We start from the raw sequence: 18,594 nt of genomic DNA, 5'->3' as shown, positions 1-18,594 counted from the left end.
ATAAATGTGAAACCTATACATTTCATTTTAAAATTGCTTGCTGCCTTTTTACATTACTGTATTTACAACATACCCTGTAAGTGTCCCGGAAAAACCAGGACATCCCAACTTTTCCCCATGAGAGCATAGTGGCCATTTTGGGTGGCGTGACTTCGTGCAGAGATCTCAACCCAAAAAACACTTTGGGGGGGGTGCACGACCTCGCACAGTGCTCCAAAATACATGTTTTGGGGCATCTGCTGTTGTGCAAGAGCACAGCCCAGAAGAAAGCATGTCTTTTGGGCTCCTTTATCTTGCGCAGGTCACATGATTCACGCATGAGCACGGCTGAGAAGATGCACATCCCAGTTTTAGGATTCAACATGTTGGACGGTATGTTTACAACCCACCGAAATAATGAAATACACAAACAAAATGTACATTGTTGTGGTATAACAATTAAAAATGCTGGTGTGTGACTGTTTCAAATGTCCTGAGATGGAACATTTGTCAGAGTTTGCAAAGAAGCTAAAATAATTCAGACAAGCGAAATTTCTCAAGAGTGTGTGCACAGCTCTGGGCAAAGCCTTGCATATCTCTGCTAAGAAGAAAGCACGACTGAGATCAAATTATTCTTATTTCAGAATACACAGAGTAGCGGCAGCCTTGCTGTATGATGGGTACTGCAGTTATTCCCAGGTCAGAGAGAGCCTTAAACTTTCTTTTGATGGAAGCAAAAGGGAAGGAAGCAGTTTACCTTGGATCAGCTGAATGGCCAGAAGTGGCAATGCAATATACTTTAGGTTCCAAGTACTCTATAGAAAAATCTTCCAGAGGAATAAGGCAAACTTTATGCTAGGAAACAAAGACGACAATGAAGGTTCTGTTATTTTCTTCTTCCAGCTAAGAGCAGCATGTGAACAAGGCAGCTACAATATGTGAAAACAGCACACCATTTGTGCTGTTAAAGAAAGGAAGGAAGCAATTCAGTTTAGCAAAGAGGCAGTGCAGTATGTAGAGACCTGTGAATGGAAGGCTTGTAAGCTGCAGGATCCTGCCAAGGAAAGGGAGCTGAAAACCCCTTTCCATGACCACAGGGCCTTCTACAATCTCTTGCCTTCATTAGAAGGATTTGTGAGAAGCCATGAGGACAATGTGGTTGGCCAAGAGCTGCTACTCTACCATTATATGGGATTAGAAGTGTACGCTTTTGACAGTGAGTCACACAGCAGTGCCTTGAACTGCTCATTGGTCTTTACTAAGAATAGAAGCAAAAAATAAGCATTCAGCCTACTTTTACTGTTCAACTACAGTAAGATTATTCATTCCAACTCCATTTATTCAAAGCTGATAGTATTCCCGTGCAACTACAAAATGTGGACTGTATCCCAGAATTTGGCACATTGAAAACCTCAACTTATTTTTGAAGAAGCACAGTTCTAATCCTGATGAATTCAGAAAAATGTCTGAAAACACACAATGTGTACCTATTAGACGGCCATGTATCCTATCCATGTATCCTGCACAGGCTCTCATAAAGACAAGTTGAATAAATGCGTGGAAGGCAAGGACTGCAGCTAAAGGCTCAGAAACAAAAGCTGACCTCTTCTGATAGCTCCAGAATCCATCTTACGGTGAACTTAAATTAGCCTCCCTTGGGAATAGTAACAGCCCCAGTCCTGTGGAACTGAGAGATCCTGTGGAACTTTCTTTGCTGCTTTCCCAGAGGCAGTTTTTTTTTTTTTTTTAATAAAGCCTTTGAGAATTCCTGAGAACAAACGGCTATTGCCCTGTGTTTTGTACTGTCTGCTCATATTTCAGATATTGTACTGCCATTTTATTCCACGAATTTTTCCGTTCTGTTATTTAGTTAGATTTCATTAAGGGACTTTCTATACATTGCTTCTAACTTTGTAAAGCTGTGAGAGATATCATATGAAACAGAAGTGCAGAAACAGTTAAAAACAAACAAATAATAAATAAACCAAATGTCTAATAAAGATTCAAGAAACAGAACAGCAAAACAATCTCACTGACTAACCAGTGAACCAAGAAATTAACTCAAGAGAAATTTTAAAAAGGGGTGGGGGAATCCCCTGGCCAACAGGATCTGGGTGCACTTCCTTTCCAATTCTGGGTAACTTAACTAACAGGAACATATGAATCTGTCAGGCCCTTGGTCCATCTAACTTAGCATTGTCAACTCTGTTTGGCAGTGACTCTATAGGGTTACAGGCAGGAATATTTCCCAGCTCTGCCTGGAGATGCCAGGGACCTGGAACCTTTTGAATGCAAAACACGGAGCTCTGTTACTGAGCTATGGCCCTCCCCCTATTCAGCCACTATTTATTTTTTTAAGGAGTATTCTGTATGACTGTCCACAGTACCTTGCAACAAGCAAAAGTTCAACTCCTTCTGAATGCAACCACCAAGGAGCCGCATTCTATTCTGGTTTTTATCCCAGGGTTCTCCATATGCATGCTAGGCAATGCATTGTTTTGAAAGCAGAAGGCGCAAGGGGATAAGTGAGGAAATATTTAAGTATCCAAAAGGTGGCAGCAAAGATCTTATAATGAAACTTTTAAACCAATTTACTCACAAATCTATCTTCATAGCCAGTCCCTTTGCTTTGCAGTTGGGAAGGGTTGAAAAAGACACATACGCACACATTTTTGTGGGGGGTACTATGGAACCGCACAATCACTGTGATCATTTGAAACCAAAATATGTGAAAGCCTGCATCACAGTGGCTGGCAGGACATTGATAATAATGGATTATTGTTGTGGTCATTGTTATTTATTTATTTATACCCCACTTTTTTTCCTGACAGGGACTCACAATGGATCCAGGTGGCAAGAGATCCCCTATTAGAGACCCCAGAGTAGCCCACCTGACAGGAAAAATATCACAGAACTGAAACTTACTAGGAGAAAATCTATTGCTGAAGCCCTGAGATGGAAGTTTGCATCAGCCAGAAGGTCATAAACTGCAACTCGGTGCATTTCATCAAGCACAACACTGCGGCATAGAAAGCTGGAATAGATTTCAAAAGTAGTTAAAAACCATACTGGAACTCTTCCACCCCAAAAGAGTATTCTTCTTCTACCGTTTGCTTATTTCCTCCAAAGCCAAGAAACAGTGAGTTATTTATCAGGATTGTACCATTTATATCTGGCTATTTTAAATCATGTTGATTGGAAAATAAGGAATGATCCGGGATAATCAATACAATCCAAAACAGGGAATTATGTTTGGAATTAAAGAATTAAGTTCTCTCTATGGATTAATGCAATGAAAATTATTTTAAAATCTATTTACATCAGTATTTGACTCCCTCAGATTATTCTGTTTTCTTTAGATGGAGACACCCACCCGCCGCCCAATCCATACACTATAATATCATTGTCATTAGATCAAGCATAGAGCACAAGAACATAGAAATTTGCCTTCTAATGAGTCACACCACTATTCTATCCAGCTCAGTATTGTCAACACTGACTGGCAGCAGCCCTCTAGGGTTATAGGCAAGAGTCTTTCCCAGTTTTGCCAGGAGACACCAGGAACCTGCAAAGCACATGCCCTATTGCCAAGCTGTGGTGCTTCCCCTACTCAATTCCCATTTATTTTAAAACAGTATTCAGAATGAGTACACAGTAGGCATATGTAAGCAAGTTTAAAAAGAAAGACAAAACAGATACTCAACCCAAATGGATAATTAAGTTTCCACATTTCCCCACCTGTATTTGCAGCTATATATATTGATTTTTGCCTCCATCACATTCCCAGGGGTGTCAATCTTCACATTGCCAACATATACTCGATCATGTTCATTAGCATACTCAAGGACTACCACGTAGCGGCCAACTTGGGGAACTGTCAGCCTTATCTGCAGATCCACCTAAGAAAATTCAAACCACATTTGACTACTACCAAAATAAGGATTGCAGGGGATGCCATCCATTTCCCAGGAAACGCTTTTCTCAAGCATGCAAGAGTTTCAAGAAAGCAAAAGGAGAGCTACATAATTCCTGAACGCCAAATCCCAAACCCGCCAAAGCCTTTCCTACAGAAAAAGCCTTCCTTACTCTGCCCACCAGAATGATTGCCCCTTGAGTAAGTCACACAGTAATACTGCAGGGGATGCATGGAACTAAAGGTAAAGGTAAAGGACCACTGACAGTTAAGTCCAGTCATGAACAACTCTGGGGTTGTGGCACTCATCTGGCTTTACTGGCTGAGGGAGCCGACGATTGTCTGCAGAGTTTTTCCGGGTCATGTGGCCAGCATGACTAAGCCGCTTCTGGTGAAACCAGAGCAGCGCACGGAAACGCCGTTTACCTTCCCGCCCGAGTTGTACCTATTTATCTACTTGCACTTTGACATGCTTTCAAACTACTAGGTTGGCAGGAGCAGGGACCGAGCAATGGGAGCCCACCCCATCGTGGGGATTCGAACCGACTGGCAAGCCCAAGGCTCAGTGGTTTAGACCACAGCGCCACCCATGTGGAAATAGAATGTACAAAATTGACACATATGATGGCAGATTTACACACAAACAGAGCCATCTTACCTCTTGACCAGTGATATGAGACATTATGGGATGTTTGGCTGTTGGCTGGTGGGAAGCTACCTTCCTGTACTCTCTTCTGTTCAAGGAAACTCTGACTTCTGAACCAAGCACACAGCAAAATCTGTCCAGTGGGAGGTGCTCATACTGTAAACAACTTTTTAAAAAGGAGGAAGAGACACCATTAAAATCAAATAAAACAACCCAAGGCAATGGTCTCAATAATATAATAGGTGCACTAACTTATCTGTCACTGCCTGTCCTGAATATGTGCAAGCCTCTGTAACTGGTAACTGCAGGATGGGGGCTTCATAGTAGTCGCTAGGCAAGAGCACCAGGTAATCCTAACAGGACAAAACAATATTAACATAAGCATATTTATTAAGCACATAGAAAATGATTATGTGAAAATTTCAGCATAAGTTGCAAACAGAGTGGGCTCCTGTTTCCACAGAAGATTTAACAATGCAAGCCCATGTATTCAGATATAAGCCCCCAGTTATTTTGACTTATTCCTATGTAAATGTGTATAGGATTGCTCCCCAAGGACACAGTCCTGTACTCAAGATCGTCTAGCTGAGGGATTTTAAGAAGTGGCAGAAGCCAGGAAACAATAGTGGATCTTGATCTATGGTGCCACATGTCCAATGGATTTGTATGATATTTTTCTTTTTTTCTTTTTTTTTAATTCTTTTTTATTAATTTTCATTTGAGAAATCAAAAATAAGCAAACAAACATCAAAAGTCAAAACAAACAAAGAAAAATAACATAAATTTCCATTGCAATCCTTCATCATCTTATTTGTATCCCTCCTATATGTACATGTTGACCTCCTTCCCTCCCGATTTCGGGCTACTTGGTAGAAACTTCTTTTTTTTGCAGTTTCATTAATTAATAGTTTACGCATCGTAAGATTTATGTTAGACCTGCTGTGGGTTTTAAACTTCTAAAATTTCCTTCAATGTATGTTATAAATTTACTCCAATCGCTAATAAACTTTGTACCTTTTTGGTGTCTAATTTTTTGCGTCATTTTTGCTAGTTCCACATATTCAAATAATTTTATTTGCCAATCTAACAGTTGGGATGTCTGGACTCTTCCATTTTTGTGCTATTAGTATCCTGGCAGCCACTGTTACATATTGGAATAGTGTCTGATTCTCTTTTTTAATTTCATCCCCAATTATTCCCAATAGGAAGGCTTCCGGTTTTTTAGAAAAAGTGTATCTAAATATTTTTTTTAATTCATTATATATGAGTTCCCAAAACTTTTTTATTTCTTCACAAGCCCACCACATGTGGTAAAAATTTCCTTCTTTAATTTTGCATTTCCAGCAGGCTTTGTTACCGGTTTTATACATTTTTTCTAATTTCATCGGTGTGATGTACCACCTATACATCATTTTTTCCAAATTTTCTCTGAGCGTGACACAGGCCGTGAATTTCATTCCTCTGTTCCATAATTCCACCCAATTATCATATTCTATATTGTATCCCAGATCCATTGCCCATTTTACCATTACCTCTTTTATCTCTTCATCTTTGGTATCCCACTCTAACAAAAAGTTATACATTTCAGATAATAGCTTAGTTTTACCTTCTAATATTTCTGTCTGAAATTTAGATTTTTTATCATTCATCCCTATCTTTTTATCTTCTTTCCATAATGTGTTTATTTGATGAAATTGCAACCAGCCTGTTAATCTATCTTTTAACTCTTCGAATGGCAGTGGAATTTGCTGCCAAGGAGTGTGGTGGAGTCTCCTTCTTTGGAGGTCTTTAAGCAGAGGCTTGACAACCATATGTCAGGAGTGCTCTGATGGTGTTTCCTGCTTGGCAGGGGGTTGGACTCGATGGTCCTTGTGGTCTCTTCCAACTCTATGATTCTATGATTCTATGAATGCTCTCATTTTCCATCCGTTTTCTGTTCTTATCAATAAATCTTCGTAAGTCAATCTTTCCCCCTCCATGTTTGCTTTTTTTAGTTGTTAAGATATCGATCGGTGATAACCACCAGGGTGTTTTCCTTTCCAATAGTTTTTTTTTATTTTTCTCCCACACCTCATATACAGTGGTGCCTCGCAAGACGAAATTAATCCGTTCCGTGAGGCTCTTCGTATAGCGGTTTTTTCGTCTTGCGAAGCAAGCCCATTGACAGCTTAGCGGATTAGCGCTATTAGCGGTTTAGCGGCTTTTAGCGGATCAGCTGATAAGCGGCTTTTCAGTGGATCAGCTGTTAAGCGGCTTAGGGCTTAGGAAAAGAGGGGGGGAGGGGAAAAACCCCGCAGGAACTCGCAAGACATTTTCGTCTTGCGAAGCAAGCCCATAGGGAAATTCGTTTTGCGAAGCGCCTCCAAAACGGAAAACCCTTTCGTCTAGCGGGTTTTCCGTCTTGCGAGGCGTTCGTCTTGCGGGGCACCACTGTAATGATCCTCTAATAATATGTGGCACCATTCCATCAGCAATTATATGACAATGGACTAGGGGGAGATGGGGACAGGTTAGAGTTGTACATGTGAGGGGTACACTTGTCCCAAATCCTATACTCACTCAGACCACAGTCATGCTGCTGACAGCATCATTTTACACTAACCCCAGACCTGGACAATAGAACTGAAAGCAGTCCCTCTGCCCACTCTGGCACAGAATATGGTATGATTCAGCACACAATCACAGCACACAAGCCGAGCACAGAGAGACTACCGGTCCAATAACTAGGCACAGCTCATGAGGCTATATTTCTCTGACCTCATGTTGTGCACACTGAGAGGGGGAAGTCAAAAGGGGGAAGTCTGATGGGGGGGGCAGAGAAGAGAAAGGGCACTCTGCACAGAAGGAGACCATTTCGCACAAAACAGTCCAACCTCACACAACACACATAAACTCTTAAGAGGAGCTCTGCCTCAGGACTCCAGGCACAACCAACTGACAGTAAACTCCACTTCACCAACTGGGGTTTTCAGACCCAAGCAAGGGGAAGGGGAACACAAGTTGCAAAATATAATATCTGTGATAGCCTTCCACGCCCCTTTCCCCTTTTTTTGCTATATATGAGAACTCTGTTCAACTATACTGCACTAGCATTCTTCCCCCTCGTAATTATAGCAAACATCTTACCAAAAGGACTCCCTCTGCCATGATTTTAAAAATCCAGGTTCCAGGAGTCAGTGAAAATGCATCTGCAAAGCTCTTCCCTGGGACAGTGACAAAAGCAGGTTCTTTACTGGGTGGGAAGACAACATCTTTGCTCTGAGGAGTCCCTGCCAACAAACAAGAAAATAATAATAATAATTTAAAAAACACACACACTCCCTGATGACTCAGAAACCAACATTTTTATTAATTAAAATGAGATAAGCAGCAAACTGAAAGAGCAGGTGCATCCCCCTGCCCACCCAACCATGTACAGTGGTACCTCGGGTTACATACAATTCAGGTTACATACGCTTCAGGTTACAGATTCCACTAACCCAGAAATAGTACCTCGGGTTAAGAACTTTGCTTCAGGATGAGAACAGAAATCGTGCTCCAGTGGCGCGGCGGCAGCGGGAGGCACCATTAGCTAAAGTGGTGCTTCAGGTTAAGAACAGTTTCAGGTTAAGAACGGACCTCAGGAACGAATTAAGTACATAACCAGAGGTACCACTGTATGTACCTGCAACTCAAGACAACACTTCATGTGTCTGATAAAAGGGACTGTAGCTCACGAAGGCTTATGCCATAATAAATCCATTAAAGGTTACCACATGAGATTAAGATGCAGCCAAATCCCACGATATATGTGATCCACATTCTGTAACAGGCTGCCCTCCATGAAACCACCCCGGGAAATATCTGTCAGAAGAACTAAAAGTGGCAAGCAAGCTATTAATAAGCTAACATTTTCAATGAATGTTGGTTTATATTTATTTTAAGGAACCTACTGGTACCTGTTTTTACGTCTAGCACCAAAGGTCCTTCTCTAAATATCCCTGCCACTCTGTAGGCTTTCATAATAATAATTACTATTATTTACATGCCGCCACCTGATTGGGTTTTCCAGAGAACCACATTTTAGACTTAAAAAAAAAAAAAAAAAGATTGCCCAGGATTTAAATTGATTTTCTATCTTCTGCTTTTTGTATTTTTACTGTTGCTACAATAACTGTCTTTTTACTAAGGGTGGTGCTGTGGTCTAAATCACAGAGCCAAGGGCTTGCTGATCAGAAGGTCAGCGGTTCGAATCCCCGCAACGGGGTGAGCTCCCATTGCTCCGTCCTTGCTCCTGCCAACCTAGCAGTTTGAAAGCACATCAAAGTGCAAGTAGATGAATAGGTACCGCTCTGGCGGGAAGGTAAACGGCATTTCCATGCACTGCTCTGGTTCTCCAGAAGCGGCTTAGTCATGCTGGCCACATGACCCAGAAGCTGTACGCCGGCTCCCTCGGCCAATAAAGCGAGACGAGTGCCGCAACCCCAGAGTCGGCCACAAATGGACCTAATGGTCAGGGGTCCCTTTACCTTTTAATAACTGTCTTTTTCCTGTTGCAACAACCAGCAGCTGAAATTGCTTAATTACCAAAGTTAGGGTTTGTCTGATCATTTGTTTTAAGATGACCAAGCTAGTAATTCTTTACTCAGTACAGATCTTGAAGCAAATGAAAAATGAGGAACAGTCATAGCCCTTGAGTTGTCAGGGCAGTAACTCTTTCCTTTACTTCAGCCTGACACTCTTCAAATCTAGGGCTGAGCAATCTGTTTGGCACTAATTTCTAGGCTGGAAATTTCTGCCACCACATATGTCTCTTCTGTAACCAGGCATTCAGTAATTTTTTTTAAAAAAATCAGGGCCATGGCCCAATAGCATCGTGAGGAAGATTCTCTGACAAGATGGGATATAGGAGCAATGAATTTCTCTCTGAAGTTCTTCTACCTTTACAATGTTGCTAATCTGTGTTCTCAGATGTCTTGATCAAATAAATTTATTTTTAAAATTTGAAACACAGTCTTCCAATGTATGACACATGCATGCTTATGTGCACACATAAAGTATATTATTACTACTACAACTAACCTGCCCCCCGGCACATAGCAGACCTAACAAACATGCAATAGGTGAGTGCAGAAGATACCAAACGAGACTGATGTAAATCAGGGGTGGGTGTCCTTTTCTAGCCAGGCCAAACTTGCTAGTTGGGCAGGGCCTCCCGCTTGCCTATCACCTGATGTCCCTTTGATGCCAGGTGATGCTGTGCTTTGATATCCCAAATAATCAGGATTTCAAAGGGCAGTGCTATTTGACAGACTTGTAGCTGAAACCCTCTGGAAGCTCAAGCATCACTGGGGGGGGGGGCTCTCTGATAGCCCTGAAAAGACTGCTGGTTTTGTCCCCTCTGATCACCTGACAGGCAAGGCGTGGGAGTGCTTTTCAGAAGCATCAGCTGCCTATGTGCGTCCAGAGCTTCCAAAAGGAGGGACCAGGTATGCTCAACCAAACGGAGCCCTTTGCAAGCCTCCCTACGATGTTCCCTTCAATTTCCAATTTCAGAAGTTGAAAAGCGGCTACTTCAAAGAGCAGCAATGGGAGGGGGAAGCGCTACGCCCTCCTTGAGCAAGGCACCTTCCAAGCACCCATCAGCTGATGGGCAGGCAAGAGTGTGCCTTGTTCCAACGAAGGAACAACAAGGAGCCCACTTTAAGCTCCTGCTTGCTCCTTTGAAGCCCCGCCTTTACTCACCCCACACCAGACAACATGTAGGGTGGGCAGGTGGGCATGGCATAAAAGAAGCTTTTAGGTCAATTGAATTCAGTGCATGAAGACACTTTGCAACTACCTGCTGAGTTCCACCGCCATTTTGCTCTACCTACCTTTACGAAGACGAGAATAAGCGATTATGTGGCCAGATACCGCAGCAGTTCCAGGATTAATATACCTCAAGATAACACGAAATAAACGGAGGTTTGATTTCTCCACATTCAAAGTTATCCTTACTTCATTCTGTAAAATGGGAGGTAAATAAACAAGGAGGAAAAAGCCATAAAGTACCAAAAGGATAAATCTTCAGAAGCTGTGCAAGCAAAATACACAATTCCTACAGGGGGGAAAATAAGAATAACAAGTACCACACATATAGACAGAGACATTTATGCGGAAGGAAAAGCATTTTCTGGCATAAGGAAGAGAAAGATAGGCAAACCTAGCAAGAAACGTAATTCACTTACAAGTGTTATTAGGGCCAAAATGTTTCCCCTCAGCAATTGAGATCCTCCCTCTACAGCTTTTTGAAACCAAGGTGACATAGTGCAGTGCTAGGTGGAAGAGCTTAGGAGAAGCCACAGTGACAGGTGCTACCACCTCTGGCTGGGGAAAAAAGAAGCAAAGAAGAGGACAGGAAAGCATATTATTTTAAGACTACCACCCAAAAGGCAGAAAATGTCTAGAAACATTTAGCAAATGTAACACAGCAATCAAAAAAGTTATGGTGGGTTTGGATGAAACACAGGTCTAAAGCAGTTCTCTTCTTACTGATCCTCACTGTAAATGATGTCCAGATGAATTCAGAAGGATAACAAGTTTTGGCTGTACTATGGTCCGCATTTTTACGGCTGCACTCTTATACACACTTACCTGTATTGTTTGCTCCTGTGTTTCTGAGAAGACATGCATATCATTGCTCTGTTAAGCTGGCATAGTACTGTGGTGTCCATGTGGCATGGCTTAAGGATAAGAACTGTGTGCTAATGTTAAATCATGGATGATGTACCTTGCACTTCTCCAATCTATTTTAACTTGGCATTTGAGATGGTTTTCCATGTATTAACTTTAGGGTTGCCAAGTAACTACTTCCTAGAGAATCCAACTGGATGTCAACGATGCAATGGAAAGGTTTGAAACCAGATGACTGAAGTTCATCTGGCATATGCCTAGAGTTCCATGCATTATTTAACTTATTTGGTTTGATTATTCTTCCTCACCCTTTTTCTATGCATCTCCTATTGGTTTTTCATTGGTGACCGCCAACTACAGAATCACTGCAGCAAGGAGAAGGAGGGGAGAGGTTTGGGGTGGGGATGTCAGCATTGCTTCCCTTCCTCCTCTAATAAAAGCTTCAACAATGAAGTTGACTTAATGGGAACAAAACAGGAAATGCTGAGCTGTTCTACTATCTAAAATTAGTCTAAAACAGCCAAAAATGTTCTTCTCTGGATCATCTTAACTAGGCATTTCTGGGGGCTGATCCAGGTTTCTTAAGAGCATGTTCTGTTTTTGAAGGCAAGGAAAAGCAGAGGGGGAAATGGCAATGGAGAAGTTGTAGTTCATAAATTTATATTTTACCCTTGTAAAATTCTGACACGGTTAACAGAATTTAAAAGAATAACCCTAAGGGAAAGCCCTAGATTAAGAGGAGTAAGGCATACAAATGAATGAAGATTAACCAGAAGGAATCCATTATATATGATGCTACTCCAACAATCTCTCTGAACGCGTCCCCAAGGATGAACAAGCATCAGGTGATGAAACAAACCATATTCTCCAAAAAGATGCCAAGACAGCACTTACTGAATACATTCCTCCAATTTTTTCTGTAATGCTCACAAATTGAGAATCACAGAATCATAAAATTGTAGAGTTGGAAGGGACCTTGAGGGTCATCTACTCCAACCCCTGCAATGTAGGAATCTCAACTAAAGCATCCATGACAGATGGCCATCCAACTTCTGCTTAAAAACCTCCAGGGAAGGAGAGTCCAACACCTTCCAAGCAAGTCTGGTTCACTGTTGAACAGCTTTTGCTGCCAGAAAGTTATTCCTGTTGTTTATTCAGAATCTCCTTTCTTGTAACTTAAAACTATTGATTCAGGTCCTACCTTCCAGAGCAGGAGAAAACAAGATTGCTCCATCTTCCATGTCACAGCCCTTTAGATATTTGAAGATGGCTATCATATCTCCTCTCAGCCTCCTCTTCTCCAGGCTAAACATGCCCAACTCCCCCAACTGTTCCTCATAAGGCTTGGTTTCTAGACCCTTAATCATCTTGGTTACTCTCCTCTACACGTTCTAGCTTGTCAATATCCTTAAATTGTGGTTTGCAGAATTGGACACAGCACTCCTGGTATGGTTTGACCAAAGCAGAATAAGAGTGGTACTATGACTTCCCTTGATTGGAACACTATACTTCTGTTGATGCAGTCTGGAATAGCATTAGCTTTTTTCTGCTGCTGCTGCTGCTGCTGCTACATCACACTTTTGACTGATGTTAAGCTTGTGGTCCACTAAGACCCCCTAGATCCTTTTCACATGTCCCCCATCTTATATTTGTGAAGGGGGTTCTTCCTGCCTAAGTATCGAATCTGACATTTGTCCCTATTGAAATTCATTTTGTTAGTTTGGGCCCAGTTCTCCAATCTGTTAATGTCACCTGGAATCTTGATTCTGTCTTCTGCAGCATTAGCTACCCCTCCCAGTTTGGTATCACCCCCTGAATTTCTTCATCTAAGTCATGTATAATTGAACAACAATGGGTCCAGGAGAGAACCCTGTGGCACCCAACTTGTTACTTTTTTCCATGATAATAAGGAACATGAGTGAGAACTCTTTGGGTTCGGCCAGTCAACGAGCTACAAATCCACCTAACAGCTACCTCATCCAGCCCACATACTGGCCTGACAGTATAAGGCAGCTTCCTATGTTCCTACTCAATTGTAACAAGCTTAGGGCTAGTCTAAAAATATTCACTTCTGCCTCACAACTCCAGCTATTACACCTAGGAAAACTTACTATATGGGTCATCTCAATCACATGGGGAGTTTCTACAACTACAGTGGATTTCCTGGAAGCATCTGTCCCTGGTGTGGATATATCTCCAAGTGACTGGAAGGAATCACATGGGAGACTGGAGCCAGTGGTGGTGTAGTGGTTAGAGTGTTGGACCAGGACCTGGGAGACCAGGGTTTGATTCTCCACTTGGCCATGAAGCTCACTGGGTGACCTTGGTGGCCAGTCACAACCCTTCAGCCTAACCTACTTTACTGGGTTGTTGTGAGGATTAAATGAACTATGTAAGCTACCTGGAGCCCCATGGAGACAAGTTGAGCTATAAATGCAACAAATAAATAAAAATAATAAACAGCTGCAGAAAATGCAAGAGGGCATGTGGAGTCACCACTTAGAAGATCTCCCCACAGAGGAAGGGTAAATGCATAAAGCAGGCTTTGCTGAAGAATGTTTCCATCGCACCCATTATAAACTTTTAAAAAAGAAAAGAAGTTTAAGTATATGTGGGATTAACTTCTTCTGGCCTCTTCTATAATCCAGCAGGACCAAGGAAATAAACTCACATCTTCTTCCCAAGGTTATTTCACAAAGTAACATCTGGTCAGTTAAATACATACTTGTACTGAGGACATCTGTGCATAACCTCGCCAGCTAAAGCCAGGAAATTCTTGAGGATCATAACCAAACCGGATTCCTCTTCCATTAGGAGATGTACCATCTTCAACTTCAAACTTCATGTGATGTAAATCAGGTAAGTAGTAGTCCTTTTCAGGCCTTTCATAAATATAAAAATGAAATGGAAGGCAATACTTTTGTTTTCTAAAAATGTTTCATTTGCTACATATGAAAAAGAGACATAACATTTAAGAATTGGCCTGCTGGATTAGACCAAATGGCAGAAGTTAAGGAGGGAGATGGCAAAACGAATCCTCTCCATACTACTACCAAGGTGAAGTCACAAAGAGCGCCCTCACAGAACTTGGCACCCACTGTTGAAAGTATCTAGTTAATCCCAGATTACCAATCAAGTGTTGATGAATCAGCACAAAATCTTAAGGAAGTTTTGATGCTGTATTGTGTTTTTAATATTTGATTGGAAGCCACCCAGAGTGGCTGGGGAAACCCAGCCAGATGGGCGGTGTATAAATAATAAATTATTATTATTATTGGATTTACTGGTGCCTAAGCTTCACTTTTCCATCTTACTTACTCATTGCAGGATTTTCCAACCATGTGCCTTCTGCACTGGCAATCACCTGACAGATCATCGCACACACGGCTTATGGCCCCTCCCACGTCACATTTGCACCCTGTGAGTAAAGGAAAGAACCAAACTTTTAAAGCAAAAATATATGATGCCAGAAGAAAGATTTGTAGGTTTTCTGGGATAAAGAGATGGGAAGAACACTCTCTGCCTTTTTGTAAATGACTTTAGTGCCGCATTGCTTATGCTCAAGATCAATTCTCAAAAATGTATATGTATGGCTTTCTGCAGTGGGCTGGCACAGCCCCAGAGTCATCACAGCAGATGCTCAACAAAGTACCTGTATAGATCCAAAGTCATCTCTCCATCTCTCACACACAACCAAGAGCTAGGAAAGAGCAGAGGAGGAAGAACTGACATTGCCCCAATTGCTATGGCTGCTTTACTGCAGGTCACTATTGGAATGAGTCCCTGTTTCTGAAGGGAAAGAGTAGCATAAACAAAATGAGATAACCAGGGAATCACTAAAACAGTAGTCTGTTTTCTATTTATATCCCACCTTTCTTCCAAGGAGCTCAAGGTGGCTAACATAGTTCTCCATCCTGCATTTTATTCTCACAACAACCCTGTGAAGCAGGTTAGACTGAGAGGCTAGGACTGGCTTGAGGTCATGAAGTGAGCTTCAAGATTGAGGGGGGACTAGAACCTTGGTCTCCCAAGTCTGGGTCGCTAACCACTACACCACACTGACTCTCAAAAACTCAGCACTGGCAACACAGTAAGTGCGCAGTAATCAGGAGTGTGAACACAGCTTAAGGCCATCAGTTTAAAGAGTGATCTGTGTTGAAGGAAGCAGATATTTAATACTGAAAACTTGCCCACTGTCACTTACCAAAATTTAAACAGAAGGCTCACATTGGTAAGAAACAATAATAAATGTTCATATGCAAATATGTTATGTAGGAGTGATTTGAAGACTATATTTTTCAGAAACATGTCCTGTAGTAATTAAACCACACTGTACCTTGACATCCAAAATAATTATTGTCTTCTAGCCCATAATAACCATCTTCACAAGTATCACACGAATCTCCACAAACGTTAGGCTTGCAGTAACATTCACCATCCACCTATAAGGGGAAGGGAGTGGAGAAGCTTTCAAGTTTTCCTTTGATACATTTCTTATTTCAAAAGAGTCTTTAGTAATGACCTAAAATATTTTTAAATAGGCATGAATGGATGGTTGTTGCATTAGGTGGGAGATGGTTTGCAAACAAAGAGATCATGATATAGAAAAGGAAAGAAGCCAAATGTCCCACTTCTACAGGATAGCCTTATGTGGAATTATCTCCCAGGTTCTAGTCTAGTGATGGGGTCCTTGAGCCACTGTTGGACTCCAAATCCCAGCATTCCCAGCCAGCACTGTCATGGATAGGGATGGAGCCCAATAATATCTGTGGGGCCCTGTTCTAATAGAAGCCTAGAGTGGGAGGTTCCTCCTGTGATTTGCCAGATTTGAAGTCAGCCAGTCATGGGTAACTTCGGCAGGGTGAGGGAGCTCATTTATAAAAATTAGCTAAACCTGACACCAACTTGCTAAGCAAGCTACTTGGGATACAGATATGAACATTTACATGGGAGTAGTTCCTATTTACAGTAATTCAGTACTGTACTGTATTGTATTGTATTGTATTGTATTGTATTGTATTGTATTGTATTGTATTGTATTTAGGTAGGTAGGCTATTTTTCGATTGCCTAATAAAAAAGCTTCTCCAGGAGGCTTACAATGTAGACCAAAAATTCAAAAATAAAAAGATTACAATATAAGCCAACAAATAAAACACAGCAGATCAAAATGTAGAGAAAGGGATAAACAGAGAGAGGGATTAAAAAAAAAACAGTTTTAAAAGAGGGAGTGGAGAAATAAAATTCACTGAGCTAAAACTAGGTTGTCATCCTGTTTGCCTGGCAATGAAAAGACATTAGGGTAGATGCTAGGTGGGTCTCTCTGGGGAAGGCATTCCACAAACTAGGGAGTCACTACTGAAAAGGCTTTTTCACTCATTGTCATTTGTAGTACCTCACCTAGAGGGGACATTCATGCATGTCACAAAGGACTCAGAAAGATGAAAAGCAAAGTTTTAAATTGGGCCTAAAACGCAATACTTGCACCCAAGAAACAAAGAATATTGGGATGCCAAGGTCCTTTCCCACCCACACATTTGGGGCTGTAGACCAGTGGGAGAGCTGCTGCTTGATATGGATTTATTCAGCCAAAAAAGTTGAATAACACATACGTGAAAACTGAATATTTTTACCTGCCGACACTCTCTGACTCCACTCAGTGTTCCAGATGCCTCACAGTGGCACTCTGTAAAGGCAAACGTATCCACCTGAAACCCATTTTCTTAGAACCCTTTATATGATTGACATCTGCTGGATGAGGGCTAGACAACAGGTATGCCTAAAGGAACTCTCTGCCTTTTAAACTGTAAGACCAAAATCCAGAAAGACTTAGGGTTCATATAATACTCTAACTTGGAATGTCTACCTGTGGTGAGATGAACCTGTCTGCCCCCTCCATCCCTTCGCCAGCCCCATCTGCAGAGCAAAACTCCTGAACTAGGAGATAGTATCTGTTTGAGTGGAAGCTCCCTCTGATTTCACAATCCAGACCCTTAATGAAAACAAGGCCAGGATTACACAGACAGGGAGATTCCACTTTAAAATAAATGTGGGCTGTTCCATTTCAGGTATTAAGTTCATGATGGAGGAGGTACACATGAGACAGAGATATGCTCCTGATTTTCCCCAAACATAGAAATTCTGGGGGGTAAGTATCTTGCATGTGTTCCTGCTAGGTTGACTATCTGTTATCTTCCTCAGTAATTCTCCTGGGGCTATGAAAACCTTACCATCACAACCACTCTCCAGGGAATCTTTGCTGACCTTGCCACATTACCATGTAAGTGGAATTCAGTACTAATAATTCCTATATCTTTTGCTAGATTGGTGGAGGCACATTACCATAAAAGTGACATGAATGTTCTTTGGGAGGAAAGCTATTTTAAGACTCCTTTCCACACAGCAAGCTGTCTAAAGTCTAGACCTATCAGATACACTTTGAGCATTGCTGAACATTTTGAAAATGCTTCCAGTTGTTGTTGTACTTATTTTCCATGTTCTGCATCTCAACATAACTCTAGGCAGTCCATGAAAAAGGCAAGTATGTTCCAGAAAACTACCAACAGGAGGCTTCTTAGACAAGTAAATAAACAATTTTCTCCAAGCAAAAAGGCCTCACTCTGTGCCAAATCAAACACTAGATTGAGGGTGCAGTTCTATAGCCCTTGCACATGGGAGTTTCACTGAACTTAAGAGGACTTACTTCTGAGTAAATATTTACAGGAATGTGCTGCAAAAGCATGCCTGCATTTGTGTATTTCTAATTTTATTTTTAAATAGGAGCTGTAGATGACCCTGATCCAGATCAAGACTGTGGTGTATAGGAAAAGAGGCTTCTGTGTTACTAAAGGTAAAGGTAAAGGTACCCCTGCCCGTACGGGCCAGTCGTGACCGACTCTAGGGTTGTGCGCTCATCTCACTTAAGAGGCCGGGAGCCAGCGCCGTCCGAAGACACTTCCGGGTCACGTGGCCAGCGTGACGAAGCTGCACTGGTGAGCCAGCACCAGTGCCGCACATGGAAACGCCGTTTACCTTCCCGCTATAAAGCGGTACCTATTTATCTACTTGCACTTAGGGGTTCTTTCGAACTGCTAGGTGGGCAGGAGCTGGGACCGAACGACGGGAGCTCACCCCGCCGCGGGGATTCGAACCGCCGACCTTACGATCAGCAAGTCCTAGGGACTGAGGTTTTACCCACAGCGCCACCCGCGTCCCTAATGTTACTAATGCCTAATAATTAGGCACCTGTGTTACTAATGGGAAACAAAGTGGTGTTTTTTGTTTTTTGTTTTTTTAAGCAACTGCAAGAATACTGGTTTGTTTGATACTCTCAGCCTGTGAGAATTGTGCTTTCACTAAAAGAGAGCACAAAACCTTCTGCAATATACAAGGCAGCTGAATCCA

At 41.9% G+C, this 18,594-nt stretch overlaps 1 protein-coding gene across 1 annotated transcript in view; it reads right to left on the bottom strand.

Moving 5' to 3' along the window:
* LAMA3 (laminin subunit alpha 3) overlaps nt 1-18,594 on the bottom strand; it is a 130,540-nt gene that overhangs the window by 67,247 nt on the left and 44,699 nt on the right. Inside the window, exons 19-29 of the mRNA XM_079982598.1 lie at nt 16,824-16,876; nt 15,529-15,634; nt 14,511-14,610; nt 13,918-14,074; nt 10,394-10,523; nt 7,665-7,807; nt 4,791-4,891; nt 4,551-4,704; nt 3,718-3,878; nt 2,905-3,013; nt 737-834 (exon numbers count right to left, since the gene is read on the bottom strand). Coding sequence (XP_079838724.1) covers nt 737-834; nt 2,905-3,013; nt 3,718-3,878; nt 4,551-4,704; nt 4,791-4,891; nt 7,665-7,807; nt 10,394-10,523; nt 13,918-14,074; nt 14,511-14,610; nt 15,529-15,634; nt 16,824-16,876 — 1,312 coding nt within the window. The remainder of the gene's footprint in view (nt 1-736; nt 835-2,904; nt 3,014-3,717; nt 3,879-4,550; nt 4,705-4,790; nt 4,892-7,664; nt 7,808-10,393; nt 10,524-13,917; nt 14,075-14,510; nt 14,611-15,528; nt 15,635-16,823; nt 16,877-18,594) is intronic.

This window comes from Podarcis cretensis, assembly GCF_951804945.1.
Source record: "Podarcis cretensis genome assembly, chromosome: 7".
NCBI lineage: Eukaryota > Metazoa > Chordata > Lepidosauria > Squamata > Lacertidae > Podarcis > Podarcis cretensis.
This window is presented reverse-complemented; position numbering and strand designations above follow the sequence as displayed.